At 34.1% G+C, this 15,147-nt stretch overlaps 1 protein-coding gene across 1 annotated transcript; it reads right to left on the bottom strand.

Annotated features, from left to right (window-relative positions):
• Positions 1–1,727: 1,727 nt before the first annotated feature.
• LOC114170201 lies at positions 1,728–3,889 on the bottom strand. The gene is made up of 2 exons (XM_028055686.1): positions 2,388–3,889; positions 1,728–2,295 (listed from the first exon to the last, which is right to left on the bottom strand). Exons 1-2 carry the CDS (start codon positions 3,887–3,889, stop codon positions 1,728–1,730), a joined length of 2,070 nt encoding a protein of 689 aa, XP_027911487.1.
• Positions 3,890–15,147: the final 11,258 nt, after the last annotated feature.

Genomic DNA, 15,147 nt, shown 5'->3' with positions numbered 1-15,147 from the left:
TGGCACCCGCCTGCCCCTTATATGCTCCGCCACTGCTACCTCCTCTTCTCACGTAACACACACAATAACCCGAATACACTCACTAATTCATGCACAAAACCTAAACTCATTAAGTCCACCAACTAACCTAACAAACTCAACCAACTAACCGATCCACCCCCCAACACCAGACGCTTCAACACTTTCACAAAACAAAACACACATACAAAAACCCACGGATATCCCCACTTTCTGAGGAGCCATGACCCACACCAACACAACACGAATCCTCTTATTTCTCCAATTCTCTTCTTCTTCTCTACAAAACCCGCAAACACAAACGATTCACTTCCTCATGCAGCAATATATATTCAAGGTCATCCAACCTTTTCATCCCCTCTCGAATCTCATTGAGGAAAGGCCCACTCCTTCACACGGTTCTGGATTCCTTTCCAGAAAATCCTCGCCTATGTTGCCCGAATACAAAAACAGATACGATACGGACATGAACACGAAAATATGGCTAAATTGAAAAAATATAGGACACGGGACACGACGTGTATATACATGTTAAGTTTGAAAGTGTCAACTAACACATTGTCAACTAGCACAAAAATGAATTTAATTTATCTATCTAATATTCAATATGCGAAAAGTAATGATAATGTAAGATTTGTTCCTTATTTTAATTGTCAAAATCATGTCAACGATAAAAAAATATCTTTCAAATTGGACATAGTGTGTCCTACAAGTATCGTATGAGTGTGGGCGTCCGATACGTATCGGACACGGGACATATCATTTATGAGGCATGTCAGAGCATCATAGATCCTCTAATAACGCTCTCCTGATCCAATTTCTCTCTCTTACCATTCATTCTCCTATTATCAACCAAAGAGCAAGGAATCTTTATTGGATGAAAGAAATTAAGAAGTTAGAAGCAAATTGGAAGAGAGAAAGTTGATCCTAGAAGATTCTGGAAATTCGAGAAGAATTGAAGATCAATAAAGAATTATCTTGCTAAAGAGGTTTATATCTATTATCGATTTCATTGAATATTTTGATATAAGCTCGAATCGTTTTTTCCTTCATTTTCTATTTCTTCTTGAATTGATTGGGCATTTACTTGTTTCTTGTTCCGACGAATTTTCTTCTAGCATCAATTCGTATTTTAATCCAAAAATTATAGTGTAAGTAGAATATATAAAAGAAAAATTAGAGCAGAAAAGAATAAAAATGCAAGTCAGTAAATGAAAATTCACTTTCAGTAGGCTCTCTCTTTATCGGTGATTTTAATGAGATTCTACACATTAGTGAAGCGACAGGATCGGAAGATCGAGGCCCCGAGTTTAATGCGAGCCTTCAAAGAGGCATTGGTAGACTGTACCCTACATGATCTTAGGTATATGGGACATGCTTTCAAATGGTCAAATCAAAGAAAGGCCGACGAAGTATTCCACTAGCTTTGTGGATGTTGTGATTGAGAGTCACGATCCAGCTAAGCGTTGGCCTTTAACTGAATTCTATGTGTTAGGAATCCAAATGTGAGTCAAAGTCCCACATTGGGTAGAAATGAGAGTGGAGCTGTGATGCCCGGATACGGACACGACACAGACACGGATACGGAGATACGGCAAAATTGAAAAAGTATAAGACACGGACACGGCAATATACATATTAAAATCTAATAATTTTATTTCATAATAAAAAAACATTTAAAATATCATAATGTTTGAGTCTTATATATGTTAATCTTCATCAAAAAATACAACTTCTAATTCTAGTTCATCGAGAGATAGGCTAGCAATATCAAGAATTTCATTATCATCCATTGAAAAATCATCTCCAGCAATATCCCACAGGCTAGTTTCCTTTTCCTTGTATTTTGAAGAGTTTCTTGAAAGAAGACGAAGATTACTGTGGACAAATACTAAATCTTCCGCCCTTTTAGGTGTCATCTTATTTCTTTTTAAAGAATGTATAAAAGAGTAGGTGCTCCAATTTCTTTCACAACAAGAAGAAGAACATGGTTGTCCAAGTAGCTTAAGAGCTATATTTTGAAGTATTGGTGCATGAGATCCATGAATAATCCACCATGACTTTGCATCCATTTTGCCTCTATCCCTTAAAGAGTCCTCATCTGCAAAATCTCCCAATTTACCTGAAAAGTTTGCGAACTCTATATTCACTTCTCTCTTCACATCAGCGTCATCAAAGTATCTCTTAAAACATTTTTTCCTTTCTTGAGTAAGTTCAAAATCTTTATGTGGGGCACGTCTTTGTGGGTCTTCATTTAACCATTCAGGACTGTAATATCTACAATTTTAAAAAAGACATAAAGATATATTAACATAATATTATAAATTTTAATAAAATATAGTCATAAAGTAATTGAACTACATAATTACCTTGGATTTAAAGAATGAGCAAGGCAATGAAGAGATGTGCTACTTTTAGTCCAACGATCAATCAATATTGAATTTACCACCTCAAAAAAGGATGAATGTTCAACTTCTGTCTTCCTTTCATGTTGGTATATGATCTTTCTAACATTTTCAATCATTGAGTCCCACATTTCATATACCAAGTGAAGAGTAGCCATATCTGTATCTGTTTTTCTGAGAACATCATAAATAGGAGCAGTAAAAGCAAGTATGTAGTCAACCTTCATCCACCAATTATCATTCAATAAAGTTTCTTTCACAAATTGTGCACTGTCCACATTGTCCTCTTTATAAGAAGACCAATCATCATTAATAACCATCTCTTGAAGTCCTTTCTTCAAACGTTGAAACCTTTTGAGCATGATAATGGTTGAAGCAAATCTTGTAGAAGCAACAGAAAGCAACCTGAATGAGTTGAAGGTATTGAACATTGACAATCTCATAGAGTGCCCCACAATAAAGTTTTTGATAAATGTAGCATCATCAGCAATTTGTGTGATCCAAAAACATTCTTTATAAGTATCACTATTTCTTTCACAATTTTTTGCTGCACAAATATTTTTCAATGCAAGATTCAATGTATGCACTACACAAGGAGTCCAGTAGATTGAAGGAAATTCTGCTTCTATAAGCATACCTGCTGCCTTACATACAACTGCATTATCAGTTATAATTTGTACCACATTTTTTGATCCAACCTCCATAATTACATCTCTCATGTGTTTAGCAATAAAATCTTTGTCCTTTATCTCACCAGATCCATCTATTGACTTTAAAAACATTGGACCACTCTCATTGACAGCCATAAAATTTATAAGTGGTCTTCTTTGAGGATCAGTCCACCCATCACAAACAATTGTCACACCTTTATCATTCCATGAATCTCTTATGGGTTGTAGAAGATTTTCTACGTGACTTCTTTCTTTTGCAATTAAAGGACCTCTCAATTTATTATATGTTGGTGGTACATATCCACTGAGATTAGAAGTACTGGCAGCATAAGAAAATGCGCTCCTGAAGTGAGGATTTTTTGCTAGATGAAATGGTAGTCCTACAGAATAAAACATCCTTGCAATTTCATAATCAAGAGTATCTCTAGCTTGGATATTGAAAGAAGCTTCTAAAGGACCTTTGTGTTTTGGATTAACACCGCTATTCGTCTGCTTTCCTTCATTAGATACAGATGGTAGAGAGACCTTTTTCTTCTTTGAATTTTCTATTTTCAATGCTGCTTCATTGTCTAATCTTCTAAACTCAGCAAGTTTTGATGTAGTCACGTTTGGACAAATTCTAACTCCTGCTCCCGTAATGTTTAGCAAATGAGATCTTACTCGAGTGTAAGATCCATTGAATGATAAATCACACAAACTGCATTTAATCATATTATTTCCACCACCAGGAGTTTTTCTTAACTTTGTAACATATCTCCACAAAAGGTTTCGTTTCATCTTCTTTTTCGATGGCATGACTAGGTATACTCATCTTAATTTCCTATAATAAAATAAATTTTCTATTAAATTAATTTATTTGGGTATAAAAAATAATAATATCACAAAGTAAAAAGAAATTATATAATTTAAATGCGACAAATATTAATTATAACAATAAAAAACTAATATTTTAATTTAAATGGGACAAATATTAAAAAAAAATATATAATTCAAATAAAAAATAAAAATTTAAATATAAAAAAAATTATTCGCTCTATGTAGATTTGTTTCATTTTACTTTAAACTTATCTTTTTTATTTGAATTTATATCTTAACATTATATAAAGGTGTTTTAAATAATAAAAATATAGCAATAAAAAACTTCAAAACATAAAAAATGTTATTTTTCTTCTATTCTAGTTAATTTGATCTTATAAAATTTCAACAATAGATATATTGTTCCAGCAATTATACAATTAAATTACATAATTTTAAATTTAATATAATAAATAAATTATAAAATACAATAAAACATTATTTAATAAATACTAACAACATTAACAAGAAAATTGTTCAGATATACAAATATACACTGTATAAGAAAAACTACGATAAATTATTTTTACATAAAAAAAACTATGAAGGATATTTATTTAAATTATAAAAAAGAAAGTTTATAAAGTTACCTTTTCTAGTCTTTCTTTCTTCTTCCTTCGGTTCTGCAACCGTAAAGCAACAACTTTCTTTCGTTCTACAACTGCAAAGCAACAGCTTTCCTTTGTTCTGCAATTGCTAACAAGTTTTCTAATTGTATTTCCTCTCAACTCAAGAACTCCCAATCTCGATTCTTTCTTTTGTTTTTGTTACTTGTGATTATAACATCTCATTTTACTCTAATTTATAGAAAAATTTATCCTCAACTCAAGAGCTCCCAATCTAGAATAATTTATTTTTGTTTATCATCTTTATTTTATTTTATTTTAATAGGAGGTATGGAAGATTATTTTTTATCTTTTTATTTCCATTATTATTTAAATTTTTTTGGATTTATTTTAATAGAAGGTATAAAAGATTATTTTTATCCTTTTATTTCCATTTTAATTTTAATTTTTTTAGGTTTATTTTAATAAAATGTATGGAAGATTATTTTTTATCCTTTTATTTCCATTTTTATTTTAATTTTTTTGGGTTTATTTTAATAGAATGTATGAAAGATTATTTTTTATTTTTTTATTTCCCTTTTTATTTTAAATTTTTTGGATTTATTTTAATAGAAGATATGAAAGATTATTTTTTATTTTTTATTTTCCTTTTTATTTTAAATTTTTTGGATTTATTTTAATAGAAGGTAGTATGAAAGATTATTTTTAATTTTTTATTTCCCTTTTTATTTTAAATTTTTTAAATTTATTTTAGTAGAAGGTATAAAAGATTATTTTTATTCTTTTTATTTTCTTTTTTATTTTAAATTTGTTAGATTTCCCTTTATTCTCTAAAAAACAGAGAAAAAAATATCATACCAATCAAATAAAATATTTGAGTAACAAAGAAAAAATCAAATAAAATATTTGAGTAATAAAGAACAATCAAATAAAATATTATAGTGACATTAAAAGAAAAGGGCGTGAACAGAGAACCATCTTCCCTCGCATACGCAGAAACATTATCAGAGGTGTCCGCTGCGCATCCGAGCAGCTACAGGTGTCCGCTGGCGCGTGTCTCCGAGCTGGCCGTGTCTGATCCAGAGAGAAGCCTCCGACACCGTGTCGTGCAGGTGTCCGCCACGCCTCCGCGTCTGTGTCCGCTTCGGGAGCGGGAAGTGCCGTCCAACCACCGTGTCGGAGCATCACAGGAGTGGAGCACCATATAAGGATGAAGACCCATAAATCCATTGCCTTAAGGTTTTAGGTTAAGAGTGTTGTCAATGTCTTATGTAGTTGGACTCAAGACTCATTGATGTTGTATCTCCCCAATGAAACCCCTCTATGAACCTAGCGGTACGAGAAAGGATACTCGTGATTGGAAATGCTTTAGCTAGAGGGAGAGTGTATCTTCTCATTGAAACTTTCTCTGTAAACCTAACACATCCCCAAGCCTCGCAGAGAAAATATTATTGGCAACTCGAAGACTAAGCAACCAATAGAAAAAGAAAATATATGATGAAATTGATGATGTTGTTGGTAATGAGAAGGAATTGGTTTTGAGATGGAATTGATGAAGTTGCATAACCTGATAATTATTCTGGAACTGGCTTCGTTTGGCATTGTTTTTGGATAGTTTTGTGCTTTCCATTCGTCTCTGGACTCTCTATTTGCAATGTGATTTTTAGTGCGGTTTAGTAAAACGTTCGCATTCTTGGATGTTTGAATAAGGAGTACAGTGAAACTTTGTTCGGTTTTTAGTTGCTCACATTTTACTTACCGTTAATTCTGAGATGGAGTGGTTGAAGTTATAGAAATGATTAAATCTTTGATGATTTCTCTTGATTTGGATTCATTTAAATGTCAAGTTTCTGGTTGAATCACGATGGTGGAATGGATTGATTTAGAGTTCAATAATATGAATGATAAATTATTGATTATTAAATGAGGTTGGAATTAGTGCATTTAAATTGAAACAGGGACTCACAGATTGAGGTTCAAGTGTTCAGCTTTCTCGGAACAAAGGTTTATTGATGTGTAATGTCTTGATTACTTGCTTGGGGTATATGATTAGTGAGGCCATGATATTTTTAGTTGTTCTAAAAATCGTTGTTTGGTTTTATCTTAAATCCATTTCATTTTGTTTCTTTGTTTTTTCGAATTCCCATTGTTTGATATTTGCAACCTCTGGATTGATATTATTAGATTACTTTGGGCACCCTATATTTTATACAATGCACCCCTATTCATTTACCCTTTCTACCCATCGTAAGTAGGGATGGCAACACAGCGGGACGGACACGGGTTTCGCTATCCCATTTTCATTTCCGTAAAAAAAATTTATCATCATTTTCATACTCAAACCCAACGGATATCAACCTTTTGTCTTATCCCTATCCCCACTAGGTAACAGGTATAATCTCATACCCATACCTATTTTCTTACTACTTCAATATTAATTTTAATTAATTTTTATAAAATAATAAAAAATTATGGTAAAGGAAACATAATATTATCAAATATTCAATATTAGAATGATGGTTGTTTATTTAATATCAAATACTTTAAAATAAATTATAATTGTTTACATTTTAGATTATAATACCAAATAAAATTTCATGAGAACCAAAACAATTATTAAATTTGCAAATATTAATGAAACATAGTTGATAAAATTTATAAATATTTAAAAAAAAAATATAAAGAAAAAAAATATTCAAATTAAAATATATTTTAAATGTTTGTTTACTTCAATCTTTTAAATTCTAATGAATCTTTTTTTAATACACTAATCAAAGTTATAATACATTACTTGATCAAAATGATACAAAAAACAAATAATAATTATAATAATAAAATTTTTATCACAGATCTTGTATCTTTTGAACTTCAATTATTTTGGATGATGATAAAAAAATATTCATGACAATTACATTAAATTTTTATATTGTAGTAAATAAAAGTTATTTATACAATTATAGTGAAAAAATGACAGTATGATTGATAATGAGTTAGAAAATAAAAATAATTAGATAAAATATATCAAAAGAGTATTCTACATAATGAAAATAAACAACAAATAAAAATATTAAAAATTTAACAAATGTTTACAAATAATTTGAGAGACTATTGAAAGAAATCGCACAAAGAAAAATAAATGTATAATTAAGGGTATGATAAGTTGAAAAATATATTAGAGATCTAAGAAAACTTTTCAAATATCAACATATATACTCAATGCTTGAGAAATAACAAAAATGGTTTTAGTGAAACAAAAGAGTTCTTCAAATGAAACAAAAACTAATAATAATAAGTAAAGGATTTTTTTTATATCACCTAATAAATGAAAGGTTTGTGCTATTAAATACTTAAATTGAGAGTATTAAACATTCTCATGTGAAAGGGAAATATACAATAAATAAAAACATTAAAAAATAATAGAAATATTCAAATGTGAGACATAAAATTTTAATTGACATACATCTTTTAAACATAATTACATAAAGGTTTTGATAAGATAAAAAATATAATTGAGATGCGAATGAGTTTCATGACAAACCAAATAATTAGAAGAAATAAAAAATAATATATATATATATATGGTTACTTAATTAATTGTGAATATTTTAATAATTTAAACGGGGACGAGTATTATGGCGGGGATATGTACATCCCCATACCCAATTGAAAAAGTCGGGGATTCCCCATACCCATACCCAGTCAATGCGGGGATTCCCCGTCAAAACGGGGACGAGTTCGGGCAATACCCATGGGGACGGGTTTATTTGCCATCTCTAATCGTACGTGCTTACACCCCCATCACATTGTTAATTAGAAATTTATGCTGCCTGCACCCATGTTTTAGCTATCACACACTCCTTTATGTTTTATTCGGTTTTATGTTTTTACATATAAATTCATTTTCTCTTTTAAATGATTTTTTTTATATTAGGGATTATTGATTATCATGTTAAGTCTCAAACTTACTTGATAATTATAATTCTCATTTTCATAAATAAATTTGATTATCATGTTAAGTCTCGGATTTACTTAATAATTAAATATTTTATAATTATAAATTTTTAATTATCATGTCTATTCTTGAACTTGTTTGATAGTACTTTTTTGTCATGTTGAGTCTCAGATTCACTTGATAAATAATATAGATATATTAAAATTTAAAATTAAATGAAAAGATATTAATCAAATTAAAGTGTTAGTAATCCTGATTTCTCATTTTCATGAAAATACGTAGGAGTAAGGTTAAACACCTTGTGAGGCTCAAATAAAAAAAAACATATTTTCTTTACTTCACATTTGCCTGTTTCCTTTGACTTTTGGGGAAAAAGAAGTATTTTAAAATTACATTACACACTTAATTAAAAGGAATCATCTTAGGATGGACATGTGGGGTGTTAATATCTTTCCCACACGTAATCGATTCTCGAACCTGTTTCGATTTTGTAGACCATTGTATTTTAGGTTTTCCATAGTTTCCCTTCCCAAAACTACAGTGGCAACTCCCTTTTATTAAATTTATAATTTAGAATGATGTTTTTTAAGTTCTCCATCCCGTCGCAATACTTTCCAAGGTTGCGACAGATGGTGACTCCACTAGGGACATTCGAGAGTCGACCCTATTAGTTGAGTGTGCAACATATATTTTTTTATATTTGTTTTTCCCAGTTTTTTTACCTCGCCTTATAGGTCTCGGTTGGTAAAGAACCGAAGCATATAACGGCGCGGTGGCATTTTTGCAATTCCAGGCAACTTTTATGCCTCGGTTCAAGAAAAGCCCGAAGCCAAAAGGGGTTATAGGCTTCGGTTCAAATAAAATCGGTGCCAAAAGGTCCTTATATGCTTTGGTTGAATAGACCCGAAGCAAAAAAGGTGGCTAGAAATTTCAAAAATGCCACTAGCGGTTAGGTCTTTGGCCTCGGGTGACACTGAACCGGGACCAAATAAGGCTATATGCATCGGTTATTAATTGAACCGAGGCCATATAGTTTAATTAGGGCACGAACTCCTCTACTTCTTCCTCGCGCGCCGCTGCTCCATCTCTCTCTGCGAGCGATAACACTGACCCTCACCCTATTCAAAATGAACACTCTCCTCACTCTTCCCCTCTGCGCGCACTCTCAAATGCAACCTCTGAAACTTTTTGTTTTTTTGCCATTTCTGAGTATCATCAACTTCAGATTTAATAGAGAATCAGAAATGGCTAACGAATCCTCGTCGCAGCAGTCATCGGACGACGCAGAGTCTCTGCCACCCTCGGAACCGCCGCTGCTACAGTCTTCACGGTTGACAACGCAACGCAAACCCTAATCCCTCTCACGGCTGAGCGGCCCTGCCTGACGGGGACTACGTCAACAATTCACGCCGGCGCGCATTCGTCTCCAAACCCTAACTCTCTTCTTCCGCACGAGAGAAACGTCCTAGGTCCTGCGACTCGCTGCCACCACGCCAGCCACCGAGACTGGGTCCACGAGCACCAAGGAAACCAGCCCTCCGGCCGCCGCGACAACGACCGCTCCTGTTCGAGACTCCGACTCTCTGTTTCTCTATTTCTGATTTGTTCTTGGGTGTGAACGATTGGGGAAGATGAAATGTGAGAGCTTTGTGCTGGGATGGGGGTTCTGATTCGGTGTGATGTTGTATTGCAGGGAAGCTCTTGCGGTTCGACGGTCGGTGACAAATTTTTCCGGCGAAGAGGAAGAGGAGGAGGAGGCGGAGGAGGAGGTAGAAGAGAAGGAGAACGAGGCAGATGACGGTGGTGACACGAAGGTCCGTTAAACCTATCATCAAGAACGTGCAGAGGGACATGTCTCGCGAAAAATTTAATTAAAAAAAATATTTTTACCTATGGCTCCGGTTCATTTAGAACCGAGGCATAAAAGGGACTTTATGGCTTCGGGTAACAACCGAGGCCAAAAGAGATACCTTTTAGCCTCACCCCAATATGCCTCGGTTCCAAACCCGAGACAAAATGAGGAAAATAACCGGGGCAAAAAGCCCTTACTGCACTGGTGAACTTTCTTATACATGTGCCTTTATTCACATTTGTATTGATGTCTCATTCCCTTAGTATCCCAATTAAATTGTGAAATAGGTGTATTACATTGTGAATAGGTGTATTATATCAGATAGACTTGCCAAGCCTCTAAAGTCAATAACCAAAACACATGCACGTAAAGATCAAAACGACTTTTGAAGGTTGTAATGGGACTAAGGACAAGGTGTGGAATGTATAGACAAGTAGCTAAGAACCAAAGAAAATATAAGAGCAATGGCGAATAAGTCAAAGTTAAGCATGAAAGCAATTTCAAACTCCTACACTTCCAATTTCAATTCTCACACAATGTCCAAATCCAAACTCTTTTTCTCTCTTCATTTTTTATTTTTATTTTATTTTTAAGTGATGAAACAACTTCCAAAGTCACTCATATATACACAAAAGAGGACCCAAGAACCAACACGGATATGCACACACCCTCACACTTAATTGAGAACCAATTCCCAAAACATTTCCAAAGCTCCAACATTTCCAAAGAGAAGGTGAATGATGGTTTTTCTTGCTAAGGGCTTGTAATGAGCTATAAGACAATGAAGTAGGGCACACATGCTCAAAGATGAGGCATCCTGACCGAATATTACTAATTTAAATAAAATAAAAAAAATGTAAAAATAAATAAGCAATTTAATAAAACCTCTTTCCCAAAGCATGGGAAAATTTTAAATTTATTAAATGCGCCATAGTTCAAAATTCAAACTCAAACATCAATGTTTCCAAATTTCCAAATCATAAAAGCCATAGTATCTGAAATACATAAAAATGTGATAAAATCTTATATATATATATATATATATATATATATATATATATATATATATATTCCCCATACTAGCCCTATTTCGGCTCTACGCATCACCAACCACTTGCAACATTATTTGATCCCTGTAATAAGTTACACGATCATCATCAAACACAAACAGATAGAGTGAGCTTAATATAATTAAACATACACATAAAAATTATAAAAACCCTAACCTAAAGCAAAATCATAGATTCCAGAGCTTCTCTTGAGAATCATTCTTTATGCACTCGCAATCATGGCCAACCACCATGTTCATCCAACTTCTACACACTTTGATGATGACTTTAAGTTAACACTTGCTGCCACGAGCCACCACTCGTGATTCCACCACTACGAGCCACAACTCGTAGATCACATGTGTCGAAATATCATGTTATGAACTATCATCTACAACGCCAAGTGGAGTTCCCCAATACAAACCACAATTCATATTCTCAACATAAGATTCCCCACATCACAAGCCATTACCCGTGAGTGTAAATCAAGTGGAGTCAACCAATATGAGCCACAACTCGTATACTCACACTGGATTTCCAATACCACCAGACCATTACCCGGGGTCGCCACATGTTTACCCTTTTTTCTAAGCTATAACTCAAGGAATGACCTCAAAAAGTCTCCATCCCTAAAGCCATCATCAAAAGCATTTAAAATTAACTCAAACCCTTTTTGAGGACCTCCACCATCATGCACTAGAAATCACAGTCACCATTGTGTGCATCCCGATTCTACACACTCTGATGATATCCTTAAGATGACTCTTGCTACCACAAGCTCCAACTCGTGGTTCCACCATCTACCGGCCACCACCTATAGATCACACGCGAGAATTATCCGGTTATGGACTACAATTTGCAACACTGAGTGGAGCTCCCCAATATGAACCACCATTTATATTAATCATGAGACTACCAACCTCACTGACCACTAGCATGAAGGGCAATCTTGTGAAACCAATCCGTACGAGTCACAACCTGTACGCTCACATTGGAATTACAATTACCATCAGGGTACAACTTTCATCCAAAGTTGTGTAAAATCTTCCAACACAACTTATCATTACATGCGGTATCGCCTGGTGCAACTCTAACACCGCTAGGCAAAATTAGTGCAGACCGCTTGGCGAAGGACCCTGTGTTATTAGGCGCCAACACCCTAGAGTTGGTCCAGACCCAAAAATTCCACGCAACCGTCTGAAGGGTCACCTGTGTCGCCTAGCGTTGTGTTCTCCCAAAGCTTCCCTGCACCTACTATCGTCTGACGGCTTATCTTGCGCCATACCAATAGCATCAATGCTAATGGTTTTTGGCACTCCGGAGCAGGTTCTAATGAACCTACACACCTCACACACAATCCAAAACACAAAAAACATACTTATACATCTACCAAAACTCAATGTACATTCCACAAGTCATAAGAATCAAGCATATATATTTTTACACAAGGATTCATATATTTATACAATGTCAATACTTGATTTAATAAGAACCATTCATGTTATAAGGAACTCAAAATCAGAATCCAATATGCACCCAACTCATGAAATTTATAAAATAACCCAAACAGTAGTTGTAAAATTCCCCTGAACCCCATCCTGCATACCAATCCAACTTTAACCTTGTCACATGGCCATAAGTTCATACATATGAATCCCACAATAGAAATTTGTTCATTTTACAATAATTCCACATGCCTTAAAACAAGATGGCCTCTGATTGAGACTCCACACGCAACCATCGCAACAAGCAAAAAAAAGAAACTAGTGTTGTTGCGCACTGGTCGCCGCCTGACGATGCCTATATGCCATCAGGCGGTGCATCACGATTCTGGGAAAATCCCAGATTTTTCCATCTGTAGTAACCCCTAAATCCCCAATTACTCGACCCCAAACATCTTGTTGCATGAAATACTCATTCAATCATGTTCAACCTCCATACATATTCAATAATTACAACCAAGCATGAAATCACAATCATTTAGCACGTGACATTATGTTCCCATTCATTCTGTGCACAAATATTAACTTTCGAGTTCGTGCACCCATCAATTTATCAAAATATCATCAAACAAAGTATTTTCATCATTTATAACATTACACATCCCCCAAAATTATATAATTTCATAGTAAACCCCCCAAAAGTGCCACAAGACATCCACCCAACGCTAAAAAATGTCCCATTGTGCTCGTGTTGCCTAGCGGATCATCACTGTCGCTAGGCAGTTCAAGGAAAAACCCAAAAAATGGGTTGCACATGCGTCGCCTGGTGGACCTTCAATTCCGCTAGGCAGTTTATGGAAAAATTCATAAACATACAAATCCAGAATTGACAAAGGAAAAAAACACATATACATCCAATACATCATGCAATCACTCGAATAAAAATGAAATCACAAATTGCAGCTCCCCTAACCTGGTATTCCCTCTCCACAAGTACTCCTAGAGTTCCTTCTTGCACTGAAATTACCTTAGCTCTTTTCTCCTACACTTGAGTGCGCTTTCTCCCTTCCAACTCTTCCTTTTGGTTCCATTTTGGTGTTCTGGAAAACCTTCTTAGCCAACTACACGAAATTACTTCCCTCATACACTACCTTTACTCTCTCATTAAGCTTTCACCCTAGTAATTACTACATTAATTTGCAAAACCAAAATAATGATTAAGTGTCATTCAATTGCAATTATATGGTGGTTTTAGCTCATCAATTGCCATGATCCTTACCTCTCTAGCTTCTCTGAAGACGACTAGGGTTTCTTGATCCTATACCAATATGGCAAATGATAAAAAAATAAAAAGCACTATTTTGCGCTTACCAAGGTTCAAACTCTCATCCACCCAATTACCATTATGCCATTACATGGTTATTAGCATATCATGCACACATAATTATGACATTGTGCCACGTGTCCATGTATACCTACAAAACAAATTAAATAATTAAAACATCACAATAATGGCATACACAGGATTTGAACCTAAGGCCTCTCAACACCACCCAACACACTCAATCACTTGAGCTACCATTGCTCCTTTTCATAATTCTCTACATTAATTATCATAAAGATCACTTTAGTTGCATTTATATTAAATAAATATTTTTTTATTTTATTTTCATGGGTCTTACAAAAAGGGTTATCAAAGGGATCAATTAAAGTTAGGATCATTTGGTTAGAGGCTCAAAAGAACAAAAATAATTGAATCATCTTTAAACATACATATGAATCAAGAAGCATACAAAGAATCAAGCTAAGGCCACAATGCAAGCAATCAAGAGGCATAACACACAAGAAAGAACATAGAATGTCTCAAAACCTCACATAGGTACACGTATCACTTTCAACTCAACCTCTGAAACCTCAAAATGAACTTGACATGCAAAGAACACAAGGAATTCAATCCATGAAATATCAAGCAAAAGTGCCCTCAAATTGAACAAAACCTAAAAATTAAAGAAAAACATGTAAAAATGGTACAAAAAACATAAATCTAAAACAAAGAAAACATGTAAACCTCCCCTCAAACTTAAACTACACATTGTCCCAATGTGGCACAAACACAAGATCAAGCATTCAAATCAACAAATGGAATTGGAAAAGTTCAATGAAAGTAAGGAAAGGTAGAGAAAACTCCCTAAGTCATGGTGGGAGAGAATCAAGGTCAAGTAGAGAAATACCCTCGACGACCGTATCCACCAAAGAAGGATTGCTAAGGAATGACTTCAGATGGTGCCCATTAACTTTGAAGCTCTTATATGTAGACTCACTTTTGATTTTAACTGC

This window comes from Vigna unguiculata, chromosome 11, assembly GCF_004118075.2.
Source record: "Vigna unguiculata cultivar IT97K-499-35 chromosome 11, ASM411807v1, whole genome shotgun sequence".
Classification (NCBI taxonomy): domain Eukaryota; kingdom Viridiplantae; phylum Streptophyta; class Magnoliopsida; order Fabales; family Fabaceae; genus Vigna; species Vigna unguiculata.
Note: the sequence above shows the minus strand (reverse complement) of the source record. Positions and strands in the feature narration are given on the sequence as shown.

Coding starts and splice junctions, on each gene's coding strand:
- LOC114170201 (XM_028055686.1), bottom strand. CDS start 3,889: ATGCCATCGAAAAAGAAGATGAAACGAAACCTTTTGTGGAGATATGTT. Junction 2,296..2,387: donor GCTCATTCTTTAAATCCAAG/GTAATTATGTAG, acceptor TTAAAATTGTAG/ATATTACAGTCCTGAATGGT.